Below are 17,254 nucleotides of genomic sequence, written 5' to 3' on the forward strand. Positions count from 1 at the left end.
GTGTCCAACCCTTTGGGGGACACATGTGCCTCACCAGGTGTGAAGTCATGTGTCGCTACACACCGTCCTATCCGTGTTCACTAGTCCTCACTGATCCCTAGGGAGAAACAAACGTGCACCTTGTGGAGGCCAGCGCCTTGTTTCCCAGGTCTGTCTGACTCCAGAGCCCACGCTCTTTCCATTCTCCTGGCCCTCTCACCTGCACGTCTCCAACGATGTCCTCCATGACTACATCATACTGGACCACGAAGTCGGCCCTGATGCCTGAACTGGAGAAGGCAGACTGATCTTGCAGTGTCGCGCAGAAGGTAATTCGGACACTGGTCTCTCCCCTCTCAATCCTGGTGGATGGGGGCGAGTCAGCCTCACCTGCATGGGTGGGGAGGGGTTAGGTGGGATGGAGAGCTCACCAGGCAGAAAGTCAGGTAAAGGGACATCAAAAGAGGCAATATCTGGGGAGGGTGAGAAGTAAGCCCTGCACCACCTGCTGTTCCTTTTGCCTGCAACGCCCCTCCACCTGCCCAAATGCTACATTCCTCTCCCAATCCTACAACCAGCTCCCCCTACTCTGCCTCTTCCACGGGCCCAGCCTGACAGACCCAGCCCCCACTCAGCTCCCAGGCTCTGGCAGCCTGGCCCTCACTCACAACTTCATCCTGGCTCATTTGCCATCCATCCAGGGAGCCCAGTCTCTGGAGGAGTGTCATGTCCCCAGGAGCCTGGATCTCCTCCCGGAGAGACCGTGTCGTGTGTGTTGTGGAGAGAGACAGATACACAGTCAGGGCCTCGGTCTCCTCCCATGCCCCTTACTGCTGTGGGAAACTGCAGCCCAGCAACGTTCTCTTCTAGATAGAATTTCATGTGTTTTCTTCCCCCTCTGGCTTCTTGACTCTCAGAATCACGTGTGTGAATAAGACTTTTAGCGCCTCATGAAATCACAGATGAACTTCTGGTCCCGGATGTTTGCTGAGCTGGCCACAAGATCAACTCCTCTGGAATTTCAGCCCAAGACAAATGTCCATTTAGACATGCCTCTGTGCCTCCTTTTTTCCAGAAAATGGAAACTAGGGAATTCTGCTCCCCACCCCCCTTTCCTGCTACAGCTGTCAGGAAGCTTAGGGGCAAACTGAGCCCCCATACTCTCTGAGGCGTCTGCTTACATACATTCCCTTGGCTTCCTTCCTTTCAGAGGTCTTTGTTCTGTTTTATCCCCACAGGATTGGCTCTCCCCTCCGTTTTAACCTTTAAGGAGAAGGGGGGAGGGAGCTGCCATTTATAGCTTAGGGTTTAAGCGTGCAAGCTCCAAGGACTCAGATGCTGCCTGTGGGCCCCTGGACAAGTTATTCACACTCTCTAAGCCTCAGGCTCCTCATCTGTAGCACGGGAAGGATAATAGCTCCTCTTTCATAGACAGTGTTTGTGCGAATTCAGTGAGATCATTTATGTAAAGCATTTGGAACCATACTTGGATCTTAGTAAGTGCTCGATAATGCTAATGATTACAATTATCATCAGGTCTTCATTACTCTGTACCAGTGATTTGCAGAGAGGAATTTTCTCAAATTCTCACAGTGGTCCTGGGCCATCGATTGCACGTCCCCATCGTACAGACGGGAAAAGTGAAGCAGAGCCAGTGAGTGATTTGCCTGCTGCCCCACCTTTGGAGAAGGTCAAAGCTGGGATTTGAACCCAGGTCTGTGTCTGTCTCTCTCTTGTCTGTATTCCATACTGTCTCTCTGGGTCAGCAGGATCCAAGTAGGTAGGACATCCGAAGCTAAACAGTTTAGCGAGAGTGGCCACATGACATGGGTGATTTCTCTGTGCCTGTCCACTTGTCCCTCAGCGGAGGCGTCTAGGCCGGACCAGTGGTTCTCCAATCTGACTGGACATCAAGTTCACTTGCAAATGGGTTAAAAAGATAGGTTCCTGGGCCCCTCCCCAACCTACTGAAGCAGACTCCAGGAGGGTGGGGTCCAGGAATCTGTATTCTGACAGCTCACATAGCGATTCTGCTGGCCGTAGCCAGTGTGGCCTTCAAACACCTTGAGATGGAAAAACAAACACCTTGAGATGAAGTTTGAAGCAAGCCTGGCAGCCAGGACATCTCTCTGGCATACAGGGCCTGAGATGATGTCCTCTGGGGCAGCCTGCACTTCACACTGTCCTCCCATTGCCCTTCCATTCTCAGTGGTGATTCCAGAGGAAAGCAAGTGTGGGCTCTGAATCCCTTAGCAATGTCAACATATGATTTCATGGAGCTGACCCAGCAACTCCTTCTCCCCTTTTACAATTTCAGGAGGGAAATCACCACTGCGGGAAATGTGGGACTTGCTGGTTTCACACAGCTTGCAAGGATGAGAGCAAGTTTGTAACCGAAATATTTTCAACTCCAAACCTGCCCTCTTCTCCTTGTTTGAATGGGAAAGGAACCTAGGGCAGAAGTGGTATTAGAGGGAAGCAGAGGGAAAAGGGGCAGCTTCCCATTTAGGGAAGGCCAGTCTTATGGTTGACCTGTAGTGCTGCTCACATACTTGTGTGGGTGTTGGTGTGCAGGCGGCTGGTCCTCAGCAGTGGTACGTGAAGATAGCCAATGCCTGTCTTTTCTGACACTGTGACCTCTACACTCAGCCTTGTCACCAATTGGGGTCTCAGGCTCACCACCAGCTGGTACTGGCCCTGGTGCCGCTGCAGCAGCTCCTCGTAGGCGAGAAAAAAGTCACCTTTGTGGCTGTTGCCAGGCTGGTGAAGATGCGAAACTTCTCTGATTCTCAGTCCCTGGTCTTGAAAGGGAGGAGGATGAGAGATGGGATGTCGTGAGGAGGAGGGGAGCTGTTAGATGACCTAGTTCTGGCTACCCCCTCTCTGGCCCCAGCAGACCTGGCCAGGCTTCTGTTTCAGCTAAGTCCCTCAACCACAGTTAGTTATTCACTCACCCACTTGTTAAACTATCTCTCTCACTCATTCATCCTCTTAAATATTCTGCCTAAGAAATTCTATCACAGGCAGCTTACCCATAAGGAAACTATGTTAGTGAAAATCTGAATCTACAATAAAACAATAAGGGAGTAATGATTTATTTTATAAAAAGAGGTTTCAATTTACACACAATGTCTCTTTCCCTTCAAATAACCCCTCACACCCACCCCTCCCCCATGCTTTAGACTAAGCTTGTTTATACGCCATTAATTCCTCAGTATGCAGTAGCCAAACCTAAAGTTTCCGTGCTTGATGAAACTCTTTTGGAGGCTGAGAGGAAACATTGAAGGAAGACAATACACTTCTGCCATCAGAATGGAACTCAGTTAGGAAACAGGATTTGATTTAGAGAAATCTCACTTGAACATAACCTTACCGGAAGATGCCAGTTCTTAAATAAGCCACATCCTGCTGGCAGGAGGAAAGTGGAAGTAGTGAAGTAAACTCCCATTTATTGAACACCTACTCTCTTATAGGTTTTGCTATTCATTAACTCACCTCATCTTCATGTAATCCTATGAAGTAGAGATCATTATCCCCACATTACAGAGGTAGAGATTGAGGCCAAGTGAGAACATGTGTAAGTCCCTGATCACACATCTAAGATGAACTTGTCATGTTTCAGACTGGTTGGAGCCTTACCTGATGCCTACATGAGCAGCTATTTTTTCCTTGCTGATGGGCTTCCTCATAGATTTTCTTTTCCTGGTGCTTCTCTTTGACTTCTGCAATGTAGACTTTATTGTTGATGGTCCTGATGGAGCAGGAAAGAGGAAGGACAGACAGAAACAGAGAAAGGAAAAAAGAGATGGTCAGTGACATAGACAGAAAGAGACATACAAAGAAGATGGAAGAGGAGGATGAGGGATGGGGAGAGAAAAAGAGCAAAATAGAACTGTGAAGCCAGAGTGAGAGAAGGAAGAAGAGAAGAGAGCAGAGTCCAGGGAGATAAAAGCAGGTGAAGCAGTTATCATTCTCTCCATTTGTCAGGTGGGGAAACAGAGACCACACAGTTGGTATATGGTTGACTTGGTGTTAGGACTTTATGTTTTCCAAAGTGTTGAATGAATTCCATGTTTTGGCACATAAAATAATTTTAGGTGGGACACAACTGAACATTTTTATTACAATTGTTATATATTTACTGTAATGTGTATTAAAAATGTAAGTAGCACGTTGAACACATGAGCTCATAGATATTGTTACTTAGGATAAGCCTAACTTAGGTAATCTTAAGTGTATCTATTTACAGAAACTATATTAAGTAACTAATATGGTGGGTGGCACAGGCAGTAAAAATTGTGAAAGCAGAATGCAAATTGCTGCAAAGGCATCTGAGATTGACTAGGGAAGGGGCCTTGACCTTAGCGGGCTCAGAGACCAATGAGATACTAATTCAAACTTGTTTTACCCCAGTTTTTCCTATTGCTCTAAGGAAGGTAATAAGGTATAAAGGAGTTCAAAGAAGGGAGGAAGCACTTTTGCCCAAGTCTTCCAGAAAAGGTCCTAGAGGAGGTGGCCTTGGTGGTGGGGGAGTTCAAATTAGGGAAGATTTGGACAAATGATCATCACTGGCCATGCCTCCTCAGTCTCCTTTGTTGGCTCCTTCTCTTCTTGATTCTAAATCTTTGGAACATTCCTAGACTCTGCTCTAGACCTCCCCTTCCTCTCCTCTGTTCTTTCTACAGTCACTCTCTAGGTGAGGTCATCTAGTCCCATGGGTTTAAATATCATTTGCACACAGAGGCCTCCCAAATCTGTATCTCTAGTGTGGACCTGTCTCCTGAACTCCAGACCTATATATTGCTTACTTGACATTTCACTAGCATTTCCAATAGGCACCTAAAGCTTAACATATCCCAAACTGAGTTCCTTGTAGCTCCTCCACCTCCCAAATCTGCTCCTCCCTTGGTTTTCCTTATCTCAGGAAATAGTTGTTCGGCTGGAAATCTTAGAGTAATGCTTGCCTCCCTTCTTCCTCTCATACACCACTTCTAATCCATCAGGGAATTTTGACCCTATCTTTAGATATGTCCACAATCTGATTACTTCTCCCCACACCCACAATTACTACCCTAATCCAAACTACCAACATTTCTTGCTTGGATAAATGCAACAACCTACTAACTGGCCTCCTTCTTTAAAGCCTTGCCTCCTTATTACCTGTTCTCTTCACAGCAGTCAGACAGATCCTAGATCCTGTTAAATCCTAAGTCAGACCATGTCCCTTCTTTGCTCAAAAGTCTATGTGGCTCTTGTCTCAAATCAGAGTAAAGGCCAAAGTCCTCACCAGGGCCTCCATGGTCCTATACTATATGGCTCCCTGTCACCTCTTTAACCCCATCCCCTCCTTCTCTTCACCTTATTTATTATTCTCCAGCCACCAAGGCCTCCTTGCTGTTTCTTGAGTTTTTTCAGAACACTCCTGTTTAAGAGCCTTTACAATTTCTGTTCCCTTTGTTTGGAACACTCTTCCTCCAGATATTGGCAAATCTTATACTCTCTCTTCTTTCAGGTCTTTGTTCAAATGTCATTTCCTCAGAGAGACATCCTTGATCGCTCCTAAACAGCGCCTTCCCACTCACTCTTTATCTCTCTTGCTCTACTTTCTATTTCTTTGTAACACTTATCCATAAACTGACATATACTTCCTTGTTTATTTTTCCCTTATCTGCCTTCTCCATCGGACTGTAAGCTCCTTGAGGGCAGGGATTTTTTCTGTATTAATTGCTACTGTATCCCCAGTACCTGGAATGCTGCCTGGCACATAGTAGGCGCTCAACAATTATTTGTGGAATGGGCATTCAATACAGACAGCAGGAAAACACAGGGACCATGTTTCAGAGAACAGCAAGTAGTTAGATTTGGCTGGAACAGAGAGGTAGGGAAAGGAGTTATGGAGAGAAGTTTGGAGTGGTTGTATAAGCCTAGAGAATAAAGGGTTTTGAACACTAGACTCAATGAGCTCATATGACAGTGAAGACTAGATATGGAGAATGGGAGTCCAAGATAAATCTTGAAGGGGGGGATGGGTCAGATCTGGTCTTTGAGGAGTGATAGATAGTTCCTTGTCCTAGAGAACATTACTGCAACTCTGCAAGCGGCAGGAACAACAGTCTCTCTTTAACAAATGGAAGGCACAGGTACTGGGGGTGGTTGGGGTAGAATGAAGTTATTTGACCAAAGAAGCAGTTTCTAGGAACACTTGAGGAGGATATGCAACCTGCAGAAAAGACCACTCAGGTGGGAAGTGTTTCTAGGCAGCTGAAACAGACTATTGCTGTGGCTGGGCTCATGTGGGGGTGGGCTGAGCTGGCATTGCCCCAAGGTCTCCTGGGGGTTGTAGGGGTGTAGGGTGGGGCTGGTCTGGCAGCAGCACACTGGGGCCTCTCTATGTGTGCTACCTGCAGCAAGCATACTTTCCATGGAGTCTGCCCAAAACATTTCCTCCAGCCTGCTTTGCTTAATTAAAAAAATTATTTTGGAGTTTTTTCTATTAGAGCAAAAATCCACATTCTGTTTGACTGCTTAGCTCTTGTATCATTTGACCAGCAACCTCTCTGGTGAGCCCCCATACTCCAAACCCATGCTGTCTTTTTTGCCTTTGATCTTCCTGGGTCACCCACACACAGTGATCCTGGTTCCTTCCAGTCTTACCCATATGGAAATCCTGTTTCCAGGAAGCTTTCTTTGACTACCTCACCACCTCTCCCATGAACTCCCTTGCCAGGGACACACTGCCTACCTCCTCCAACCTTTCCTCTCTTCGGGGGAGTGCCATCTGTCCATCAAGGCCAGGAGGTTCCTGATGACAAAGCTCAGGCTCTAGGGCTGCTGTTAACAGAGGCTTACAGATTGTTTATAGCACAAAGCCCACCTCTGGTGAGGGGGTCTGTGCAAAGGCCGAAACTCTGCACGTGCTGGCCTCATTCATCTGCTAAATCTGAGTCACTCTTCCCGTTGGGACCATTTTCTAATTCACACTAAGGTATTATATGAGCCAATGAGGCCCCACCAAGTTCTCCTTATCTGCTCCTCCTCTCAACGTTTACCATCTCAAAGAAGGCACTGTCATCTACCAGGTCAGACAAGCTGAAATCAGGTGGGCACCTTCTATCTTTACTTACTCCCCACATGTATGCACCAGGTTGTTTCTCCCTCCTTATGGTATCTCAAATCCCACCCCCACTATGCTGTTCCAGCCCTCAGCAGCCCTTATGCGGATATTGCCTCAGGCTCCTTACTGAGCTCCCTGCTTCCCAGCTGGCCTTTCCAGCCCACCCCACCTCACTATTGTCACTCCTTGCTTAAAACCTTGCCATAGCTCCTCATTATGGGCCACAGTTATTTCTAAAGTGGAGTACACACACTCTGGGGGTGCTGGAGTGTGTACACGCCAACACACACTGAGGGAGTGGGAAAACAATGTTAACACTCTACTTATAGGGTTTTCTCTTACATTGTCTATGTATATTTTTACATATGCTTCATAATGTACCTAATATATTTGCTCAGTAGTGTATTTATAGACTTTATAAATTAATAAATAATATATATTTGGGAAGTACATGATCAATTTTTTCCTGATGGGTGTGCAAACACATAAGATGGTTTGGAGACCATCAAGTAAGGTCCAGGTGCTTGGTCTGGCATTGGCAGCCTTCTACCACCTAGTCATTCCTTACCTCTCCAGTCTCAATTTTGACCACTCTCTACCTCTGCTTGTGCCCTACACTCTGGTGACACTGAAGTCCTTCCAGTTCCCCTAATGGGGAAACATTTATTCCTGTGCTCCTTTTGCCTGGATTCTCCAGCCCTGCCCTCAGCCTGCTTGCCCGATGAACAGCTCATATTTTGAACCTCAGTTTAGGTATCATCTTGGTGAGGCTTTCTCTGCATGGGGCTGGGGAACTGACCACTGTCTCCTGGTAGGCCTCGCCATTCCCACCATCCCCACCATCCCGCATTCACGCTTCTCTTTCTTCCCAGCATACTTTATTAAAATTATCTGCTTTCATTTTTATTTCCCCCATTAGACTGTGAACTCTTTGGGAGCAGGACCATGTGCAATTCATCTTCCTTTTTCCGTAATACCCAGCCCAGTGTAAGTCACACAGTCAGCATCAGGAAATGTTTGTTAAAAAAATAATCAAGCAAATATTATCAAGGAAATATTATCTGCCCGCCACTAATTTTAGCATATATTTTCACATATATTAGCTCATTTAATCCTTTCAGGTGCGTTCTAATTTATTTTATTTTATTTATTTATTTATTTATTTTTGGCTGCACTGTGTCTTCGTTGCTGGGTGCGGGCTTTCTGTAGTTGCGGCGAGCAGGGCTACTCTTCATTGCAGTGCGCGGGCTCCTCATTGCGGTGGTCTCCCTTGTTGCAGAGCATGGGCTCCAGGTGCACGGGCTTCAGTAGTTGTGGCATGCGGGCTTCAGTAGTTGTGGCTCGTGGGCTCCAGAGCGCAGGCTTAGCAGTTGTGGCGCACGGACTTAGCTGCTCCGTGGTATGTGGGATCTTCCCAGACCAAGGCTCAAACCCGTGGTCCCCTGCATTGGCAGGCAGATTCTTAACCACTACACCACCAGGGAAGCCTGGTGGGTTCTAACTTTATCCCCATTTTACAGATGTGTAAAATGAGACTCTGATAAGTGACATGATTTGTCCTGAGTCCCATAGCTGGCAGAATCAGAATTCAAACTCAAGAGTGCATGCTCTCTATCACTATGCTCTGCTGAAAGAATGAACAAAAGAATGAATAAAACAGTGAGTTTGGAAGCAGACTTACATGGTGAAATTGGAGATAAAGGTGAGGCGAGGCAGATCCAGGTCAAAGATGACTTCATGAGCCTTGGCATGCGGACTGAACAAGACAGAGGTGACCAAGGTGTGGGCGTAGCGAGAAACCACAGTAGAATGCATTGAATAGATTTTCATCAACAGCTGAGGGAAGACAGGGAGGTGGGTTAGGTAGACTCTATCCTTGGCCTACATGTATTAGTACCCAGGACTCCTGGACAGGCCTCAAGGTACAAGTGGAGAAACTGAGGCCCAGAGAGGGAAAACAGCCTCTGTCATTCATTTTGTGGATCTGCCTAATATTTCAGTGAGCTTTACCAAGTCTCAGACCTAAAGGCTCACAGAGGATCACAAATCAAGGGACCTCTGGACAAGTGCTTCTCCAACTTTAATGTGCACATGAATTTCCTGGACATCTTGTTAAAATGCAGATTCTGATTTAACAAGTCAGGGGTGGGGACTGAAATTCTGACTTTGTAACAAACTCCCAGGTGATGTTGATGCTGCTGGTCTATGAATTTTACTTTGGGTAGCAAGGCTTTAGAATATAACAGAGTGGCTGTCATTCATTGAGCTCTACTCTGTGCAAGACACTGTGATATATGTGTCTATAACTATATCTATATCTATTCCCTTTTTAGGAACTCAAGTGTAAAGGATTGCACCTGGGGACTTCCCTGGATGTCCAGTGGTTAAGACTCTGCACTTCCACTGCACAGGGCACAGGTTTGATCTGGTTGGGGAACTAAGATCTCCCATGTTGCAAGGCGGGGCCAAAAAAGGGGGAAAAAAAAAAGAATTGCACCTGATAAGTACAATCAGACACTGAAAGCATGATAAGCATTTGGCATCCATGATCTTATTTAATCCTCACATCGGCTCTATGGGCTACATAATATTATTGTTCATATTTTACAGATGTGTTAACTGGGCCCAGAGCCTGAGGCCGCACAGTAAGTAACATATCGATCTTCTTCCTGACCTTTCCTGAAGCCATGATCCCTTCATCTACCCACACGTCTAGCTCATTCTCAGTGTGGGGCAGAGGGAAATGAAGGCATTTGGGATCAGCTGGACCTAGAATCAAATTCTGGTTCTGCCACCTCTTAACTGTGTCAATCTCTGAGCCTCAGTTTCCTCTTCTATAACAGTAGATAGCTTAGCTATCTACTTAGCTATAATAGTAGAGCTTAGGTTACAGGGATGCTGTAAGGACTAAATGAAATAATAACTCTAAAATCCCTGGTGGAGCACCTGACATATGCTCAGAAAATAGTAACTCTTTCCTCTGGCCCTAGTTTCCTAGGACTGAGAAAGCAGACCAAATAACCTTCCACTGTTGCCCCCAAGGAGCTAATTTCCTTGCAAATCCTGGGGCTCTGTTCCCTCATCCCAGATCTAACCTTTGTGCTTGATGAGGAGGTCCCAGAAGGTCCCTGGCATGTCAGTTCCAGGAGAATGGTCAGCAAAAAGCTGATACAGATGAGGCATCTCCACTTAGACAAGATGCCACCTCTGGCCCGGGGCTGTTGTTCACATCCAGAAGGTCTGAGCCCAATCTCCAAACTCGTGCTCTTTTAAGCCTTCAGGTATCCCTTCTCTTGGGAGGGAGGGACTATCCTGAAGGGTGGGGAAGACTCTGAATGTGGCATTGAATCCACACAAGCCAGGATTGTCCAAGAGCTGGGGTTGGCATCTTGCCTGGAGAGGGGCCAGTTCCATGCCTCCCTTTTTCCCATCATCCAGCTGTAAGATGAATGGAAACTAAACATACTAGAGTTCTGGGTCTGTCTGTTTGCTGTGTTGGCCCAGGGTGGGGTTTTTCTTTCCTATAAACATCCACAGGAGCACAGTAACTGAGGCCAGAGAAAGGTCACTTAGCACTGATCATCTTAAAAAGGTAGCTGATATGAGAGAGGGGTTGGTGGAGCAAGGCCCCAATCCTGGTCCTTTCTGGCATGGATTTTAGCCTTGAGACAGGAAGGATTTACTTAGGGTCCCATAAAAATTGACTCTTACAGATATGAGTCTTACAATCTGCAGAATATTCAGAGGCCAAGATAGGCTAGGGTAGGACTGAGAAAATAAGATAGTGGTTCAAAGTAGAACTACTGGACTCAGACCATCTGGGTTTGTCTCAGTTCTGCCACTTACTGAGAGTGTAATATTGTGAAATTTAATTAATTGCTCTGCAGCCTCAGTTTCCTTACCTATAAAAAGAGAGTAATAATAGTACCTATTTCATAAAGTTGTTATGAAGATTAAAAAAGCTTGTACTTTCAGAATGCTTGGCACATGGTAAGCATTCAGTAAACATTAGCTGCTAGGACTAGAGCTGGATGAGGCCTGATTGATCTCGAAAGTATGGGAAGCTCCCTGTCCCTCTGGAGACCTAGGTGGGGGAGGGGTGGGGAGATGCTCAGTTGATGGGCGTCAGTCTGCCTGTGGGAACCCAGAGATGCTCTGGACTGTGTCTACAGGAACTGTGGAGGGCAGGAGTGAGAACTGGAGCTGAGAAAGAAAATTACTTGAAGGTGTGCACACGGGACATCAGCATCAGTCAGAACCCCTATCCCTCTGCCCTTTCCATCCACATAGAGCACATGCAGCCCCAGCACTTACCTTCAGGCAAAATCTCTAACGACATTTTACAAACTGCGTAGGGAACATTCAGACTTGTCCTATGGCATTTGGTATCGCATAACAAAGCCTCCTCATTCTTGTATTTGGTGACCCATGGCCTGTCAGTTGCAACCTCCCCCAAGTCCACACGAGGTTTCCTGTCAGAATTTCCTCATGGGAGAGAGCCCTAGCTAGAAAAAAACAGCTCTGCTTATACAACAACAGAGAAACCCACATCAGCTACCAGTCCTTTTCCCTTACCTGGGATGGATAACCAAGGGTCTTCAGGCAAATTAAGGGAACCTGCAGCATGAAAGCAAAAGACTAAAATAAGAAAATAGAACAACTGACCCCAGAGAAATTGGGGAATTTTGGAAAGGAAAGAGAATTTCAGAAAAGAAATAATATCCTCAGCAAATTTCAAGAAGGTAAAACATGAAAAAAACAAGACGTAAATGCCACAGAACAGGAACAATCAGAGAAAAGAAAGACTCCTTAGGGATGGAAAATAAGTTGCTGAAATTAAAAGAAAATCAACAGAAGGACTGGGAAATAAAATTGAGGAAATTTCCCAGGATGCAGGGCCAAAAAACAAAGAAACACAAAGTAGGAGAGAAAATTTAAGAGATGAAGATTAATCCAGCAGGTTCAACATCTGAATAACAGGAGTCCTAGCCAGAGAGAACAGAAAAAATAAAGGACAATTTGTCAAAAACTTGTTAGAAGTTAATTTTCCAAAGCTGAAGAAGGATTTCCAGAACAGGTGCCCAGAACAGTGAACCCAGGTAATAGTGGATCCAACCCAAGCAATTACTACAACAGCCTCCTCACTGGTCTTCAGCTTCCTAATTTGTCATCCCTGCCCCCTTCACCAGTATATTTTCACAACAGCCAGAGGGATCCTTTTAAAACCCAAGTCAGATACTCTCCCACCTCTGCTAAAAACCCTCCTGTGGATTCCACTGTGGCTTGCCTTACAGGGCCCTATAAGATCAGGCCCCCATTACCTATCTGACTTCATTTTCTATTACTTCCCTCCTTGCCTTCCTCCACTAGTCTAGCAACACTGACTTTTATGTTCTTCAAAAATGGCAGGCACGAGACAAACAATGCCAGGCACAGTCCTGCTCTAGGGCCTTTGCACTGACTGTTCTTTCTATTTGGAATGTTCTTTCCCCAGGCATCCACTTGGCTAGCTCTCTCACTTCATGCAAGTCTTTGTTCACATGCTACCTTTTCAGTGAGTCTTTCTCTGACCAACCTATTTAAAACTTCAATAACCTCCCACTCTCACTGGCATTCCCTATCCTTTTTACCCTGATTTATTTTTCTCTATAGCACTGATAACACTTAAACTTGTTATATATTTTACTTATTTATCTGATCATTTTCTCTTTCTTCCTCACTAGAATATCACCTCCATGGGGACAAGGATCTGTTTCACTGCTGTATCCTCAGCTTCTAGAACAGTGCCTGGCACATTGTAGATAATAAATGTTTGTTGAAAGAATGAATACAATAAAGGCAAATAATTCAAGGAATAAAGAAAGGCTATTAGAGAATCCGTGTGTGTGTGTGTGTGTGTGTGTGTGTGTGTGTGTGTGTACCTGTTCGAAAAAATCATGGTCTAACTACAAAGCAAAATAAAACATAACATGATTATAAGAAGCTGATGGAATATAAGAGGGACTCCCTTTGACCTTGATAGTAGAAACATTCTCTTTGGAGAGGCCGAAAGATTGTGACATAGGACTTGTAGAGAAGGAACTGTATTCCTGGCTCACTATTTGGCTGGGTTTTGAAAAATATTTACATAGTCATGATAATGTAAATCATGACTGGTTTTCAGGTTTTACAGTCAACATGAAGACAAAGCAGGGAAGAGCTGGTTGTGGTTGCAGGACAGAATGTAAATGTTAATAACCTAGACAATGTGAAGGAAAGATCAAACTGACAATGTGGGTCGTTCAATGGGCAGAGGGAGGGTGGTGGCTCTAATATCCTTGTCCTAAAAAGTGGGTAGTCAAAATTACCTGTCAAAAATGGATGGAATAAGGAATAGAGGTTTGAGTATATGTATTTTTTCAAGTTACAAAGTTAACTAGGAACAACAAAGGAATATCAGCGTTAAACATTGCAGGGGAGTGGAGGGAAAGTGAGGCAGTGTACAGAAACAAAGCCCTCATTGTCATACTTGAGAGTCAACAGGATATTGTCTAAATTTTATAAACCAAGAGACAAAGTATATACATGTTATCTAGAGTTGTAAAGGGAGCCACCAGCAGAACTAAGTGCAAGAACTGGGTTTTTTTTTGGTTTGTTTTTTATAAATTTATTTATTTTATTTTTGGCTGCGTTGGGTCTTCGTTGCTGTGCACGGGCTTTCTCCAGTTGCGGAGAGCAGGGGCTACTCTTCTTTGCAGTGTGTGGGCTTCTCATTGTGGTGGCTTCTCTCATAGTGGAGCACGGGCTCTAGGCGCACGGGCTTCAGTAGTTGCGGCACGTGGGCTCAGTAGTTGTGGTGCATGGGCCTAGCCACTCCGCAGCATGTGGGATCCTCCCGGACCAGGGCTCGAACCTGCGTCCCCTGCACTGGCAGGCAGATTCCCAGCCACTGCGCCACCAGGGAAGCCCAAGAACTGTTAAAAGGTTGCTTTGAAGGGGTGGGATGGAGATGGGGAGAGTCAAGGCAGGGGACCATTGGTTTTTATCATGTGCTCCTTCTTACTGTTTGATTTGTTGCAATGTATGTGCATTACTTTAATAAAAATAAGATCTTAAAAACTTCATGTTGATCTTACAACAAAATAGTTATATATCCTATGACACTTTATGACAATATCAGAATGGGTATGTGGATATCCAATTAGACTTGCCTCCACGGAGGAAAATCACACTGTAATGTGCCTTGCATATGTTTATGAAGAGGGTTGGAAAGGATATTATGGGACTTAAAACATTGGCAGTACTTGAGCATAGTAGTGGAGGCTCTGGTATTCGGCATCGTACTGGCCTGGGTTCAAGTCCTCTCTCTGCCATTCATTAGTTGCTCTGTCATGGGCAAGTTACCTCCCTCACCCCCAGTTTGTCCACCATAAAAGGAGGCTAATGCTCAAACAGTAGAAATGTAAGCCCCTCAAGAGAAAGAGCCACCTCTGTAGAGGTGCATAATATATAGTTGATGCTCAATGTCTGCATGTGAACCTGCCTCACAGGTATGTGTTGATGAAGGACTCAATGTGCAAAGAGCAGGGGAGAAGGAGTGTTAGTTCAAAAGTGGGTAGCCGGTTTCCTCGTCTATGGGAAATTTGCCTTTGGTTTAATAAAATGTAGTCATTTTGGCTGTGGAAAGAATAGCTCTCAGGGCTTAGAGTGATACAAAATGAATTAAATTGCCCTGTACATAAAAGGAAGAAAACAATAAGAATTCACCAGCAGCTCAAGGGAGAGGGCACATGAGCCTGGAAATGGAAAGGAGGGGAGCTGCTTTCTCTGAGTATTGGGAACAGAAAGAATCCAACAGCGATAGGGAGTGGGGTCCAGGAGAAGGGTTGGTTAGGAAGCTTTTCCAGTGATGGGAAAGGCTTAGGAAACGTGAAGAACAGGAAAGTCTGATGTCCAATATTAAGTTGGTTGCTAGGCTGTGCTGTACAACTTAGATGACTAAAGAAGTGATAGGTAGCCTTGGAAGGAAATCTTTGCCACTTACTCCCAGCCTTCAGAATTTTCCAACATTCAGAGGTACTGATTTTTATATAGTTTGGGGGAAGGGAAATGTGTTAGGAGAGGACTGGTGGTGAGGATATTCTGGGCTTCTCATGTAAGCTTTAGGTGTCTGAAATCTTGGATGTCCCGGTACTAGGCAGTTTCATCCCCTGACATTCTGCAGTAAGCAGTCTTTAGCCTGCCTTTCCTTATCACCTGAACAGAGCTGCTTGGTGATAACTCAGCTTTTCATCTTCGTTCCTAGTTAATATGTAGAATCTATATGATTTCAGGTATTTTCCTGCTGATTTATGAATGCTGGAAACCGGTCTGGGACACAGTGACCTAGGTTCATCAGAGTTTATGGGCAGATGCTGAAGTTCAAAAGATTCCAAGAGTTTACAAAGAGAGAAGGTGGGAGGAAATCTCTCTAGTCAAATGATGAAGATTGTAAGTGAATTTATTTTTTTCTCTCCTGTTAAGGTTTCATCCTGTCCTCTGATCCCCAGATCATAAGATGAATGATTATGGTATTATGCTATGAAGGTGTTTGGCATTGAGAGGCACTGGGGAAGTTTGGCTTTGAAAGTCTCTGGGAATATCTCTCTGATGGACATGGACTGAGATTTTGCCTGAGTCCCTTGAGTCCAATATCTCCTAAGGATCTGACTCTATATTCTTTTAAAGTTATCCCAGGATCCCAAAGGCCACAACCAGGACTTAAAATGTTGTGGAATTTAAAATGATGGAGGTTGTAACAGAGGGTAGATATAACAGAGGGCGTTCCATAGGGAAGAAATCGTATGAGCAATGGCTCCTAAGAGAAGGCAGGGCACATCTGGTAATAGTGAAGTGTTTGTTTGGAATATACACAGTACTCAGAAAAATAGCAAGAAAAAGCCTGGAAAACTAGTCAGGGCTAGATTTTGGGAGAGTCTCAAAATCAGAGTCAGACATTTCTTGAAAGAGTAGTTTATGCTCATTGTCAGGAATACCTCACCTGCAATTCACATCTCAACTCACTGCAGTCATAAAACTTCTGCATGGCATAGACTCCCAAACAGTGGCTTCAATCAGACATACATGTATTTATCTCACCTAAAAGAAATCCAGAGTTAGGCAGTCCAAAGTTTGTATGGTGGTCCTATGAAATTGTTAGAGATCCCGATTCTTCTCAGTTTACTCCTCCACTATCCTTAGGGTGTGACCCTTGTCCTCATGGCCTTTATTCCAGGAGGCTATGTGTCCAGGTAAAAATCAGATTTTCTATTAATAGGGAAGGAGAGGAGAATGTATACTGGAGTAAACAGTTATCGACCTATGCCACAAGTGTGAAACTATCCCCTCCGTGGTCACCAGAGACCAGACCACTACCTGACTGCTACAATCCCTAGACATTTTTCAGGACTTTTCTTGACCTCTGGGTAGTATTCAACACTATTGACTCCTCCCACCTTTTGAAATATTCTCTTCCTTTGGTTTTGTGGCATTACTTTCTCCTGCTTTTCGCTCTGTCTCCTTGGTCATTACTTATCTGTCTCTCTCCTGGGCTCCTTTTCCTTCACCTATGCTGAGGTTGCTGTTGGCCTCCAGGGCTCTTCCCTGGGCCCCGTCTCTTCTAAGGTTTTTATTCTTCCCAGGCCCAGGGAAGAGCCGTTAGTATTCCATATGTTAGTGAAAGGGGTTACCATCTACACATTTGATCTCTCAAATGATTCCCAAAAGTTGCCTTTGACACTTCCCTCCTCCTCACCCCTTTCCCTACATCCAACTATTCATAAAGCCTTGCTTTTTATTTCTTTAATATCTTCTGAATTCAATCACTTCTCATGACCTCCACTGCTACCACTCTAGGCCTAACCACAATCATTGTTTACCTGGATGACTACTCTCCCTTTTTCCAGGAAGACATCTAATTCATACTCCTAATGGGTTAGGCAGCTAGAGTGGTGTTCTTTCTAGAACACAAATCTATGTTGCATCCAAGCCTAGAACCCTTCAATAATCTCTCAGTGTTATCAGGATCAAGACCAAAGTCTTTATCTTGGCATTCAAGGCTTGCCATGATTTGAAAGGGATGGGAATTTGGGGTACTAGAACTGGAAGAAAAGAAGGGCTGTGTCTAGTGTGAAATAAAGCCCT

The 17,254-nt window shown here is 45.0% G+C and overlaps 1 protein-coding gene across 1 annotated transcript in view; it reads right to left on the bottom strand.

Moving 5' to 3' along the window:
- Positions 1-17,254, bottom strand: part of ITIH6 (inter-alpha-trypsin inhibitor heavy chain family member 6) — a gene marked incomplete at both ends in the record, with an annotated part of 50,183 nt that overhangs the window by 30,617 nt on the left and 2,312 nt on the right. The window contains 9 exon segments of the mRNA XM_082682051.1: positions 200-369; positions 2,532-2,711; positions 2,714-2,768; positions 2,772-2,775; positions 3,619-3,638; positions 3,640-3,730; positions 8,775-8,929; positions 10,189-10,311; positions 11,669-11,731. Of these exon segments, the coding sequence (XP_082538177.1) occupies positions 200-369; positions 2,532-2,711; positions 2,714-2,768; positions 2,772-2,775; positions 3,619-3,638; positions 3,640-3,730; positions 8,775-8,929; positions 10,189-10,311; positions 11,669-11,731 (861 nt within the window).

The sequence above is a fragment of the Grampus griseus genome (assembly GCF_964374135.1).
Source record: "Grampus griseus genome assembly, chromosome: X".
NCBI lineage: Eukaryota > Metazoa > Chordata > Mammalia > Artiodactyla > Delphinidae > Grampus > Grampus griseus.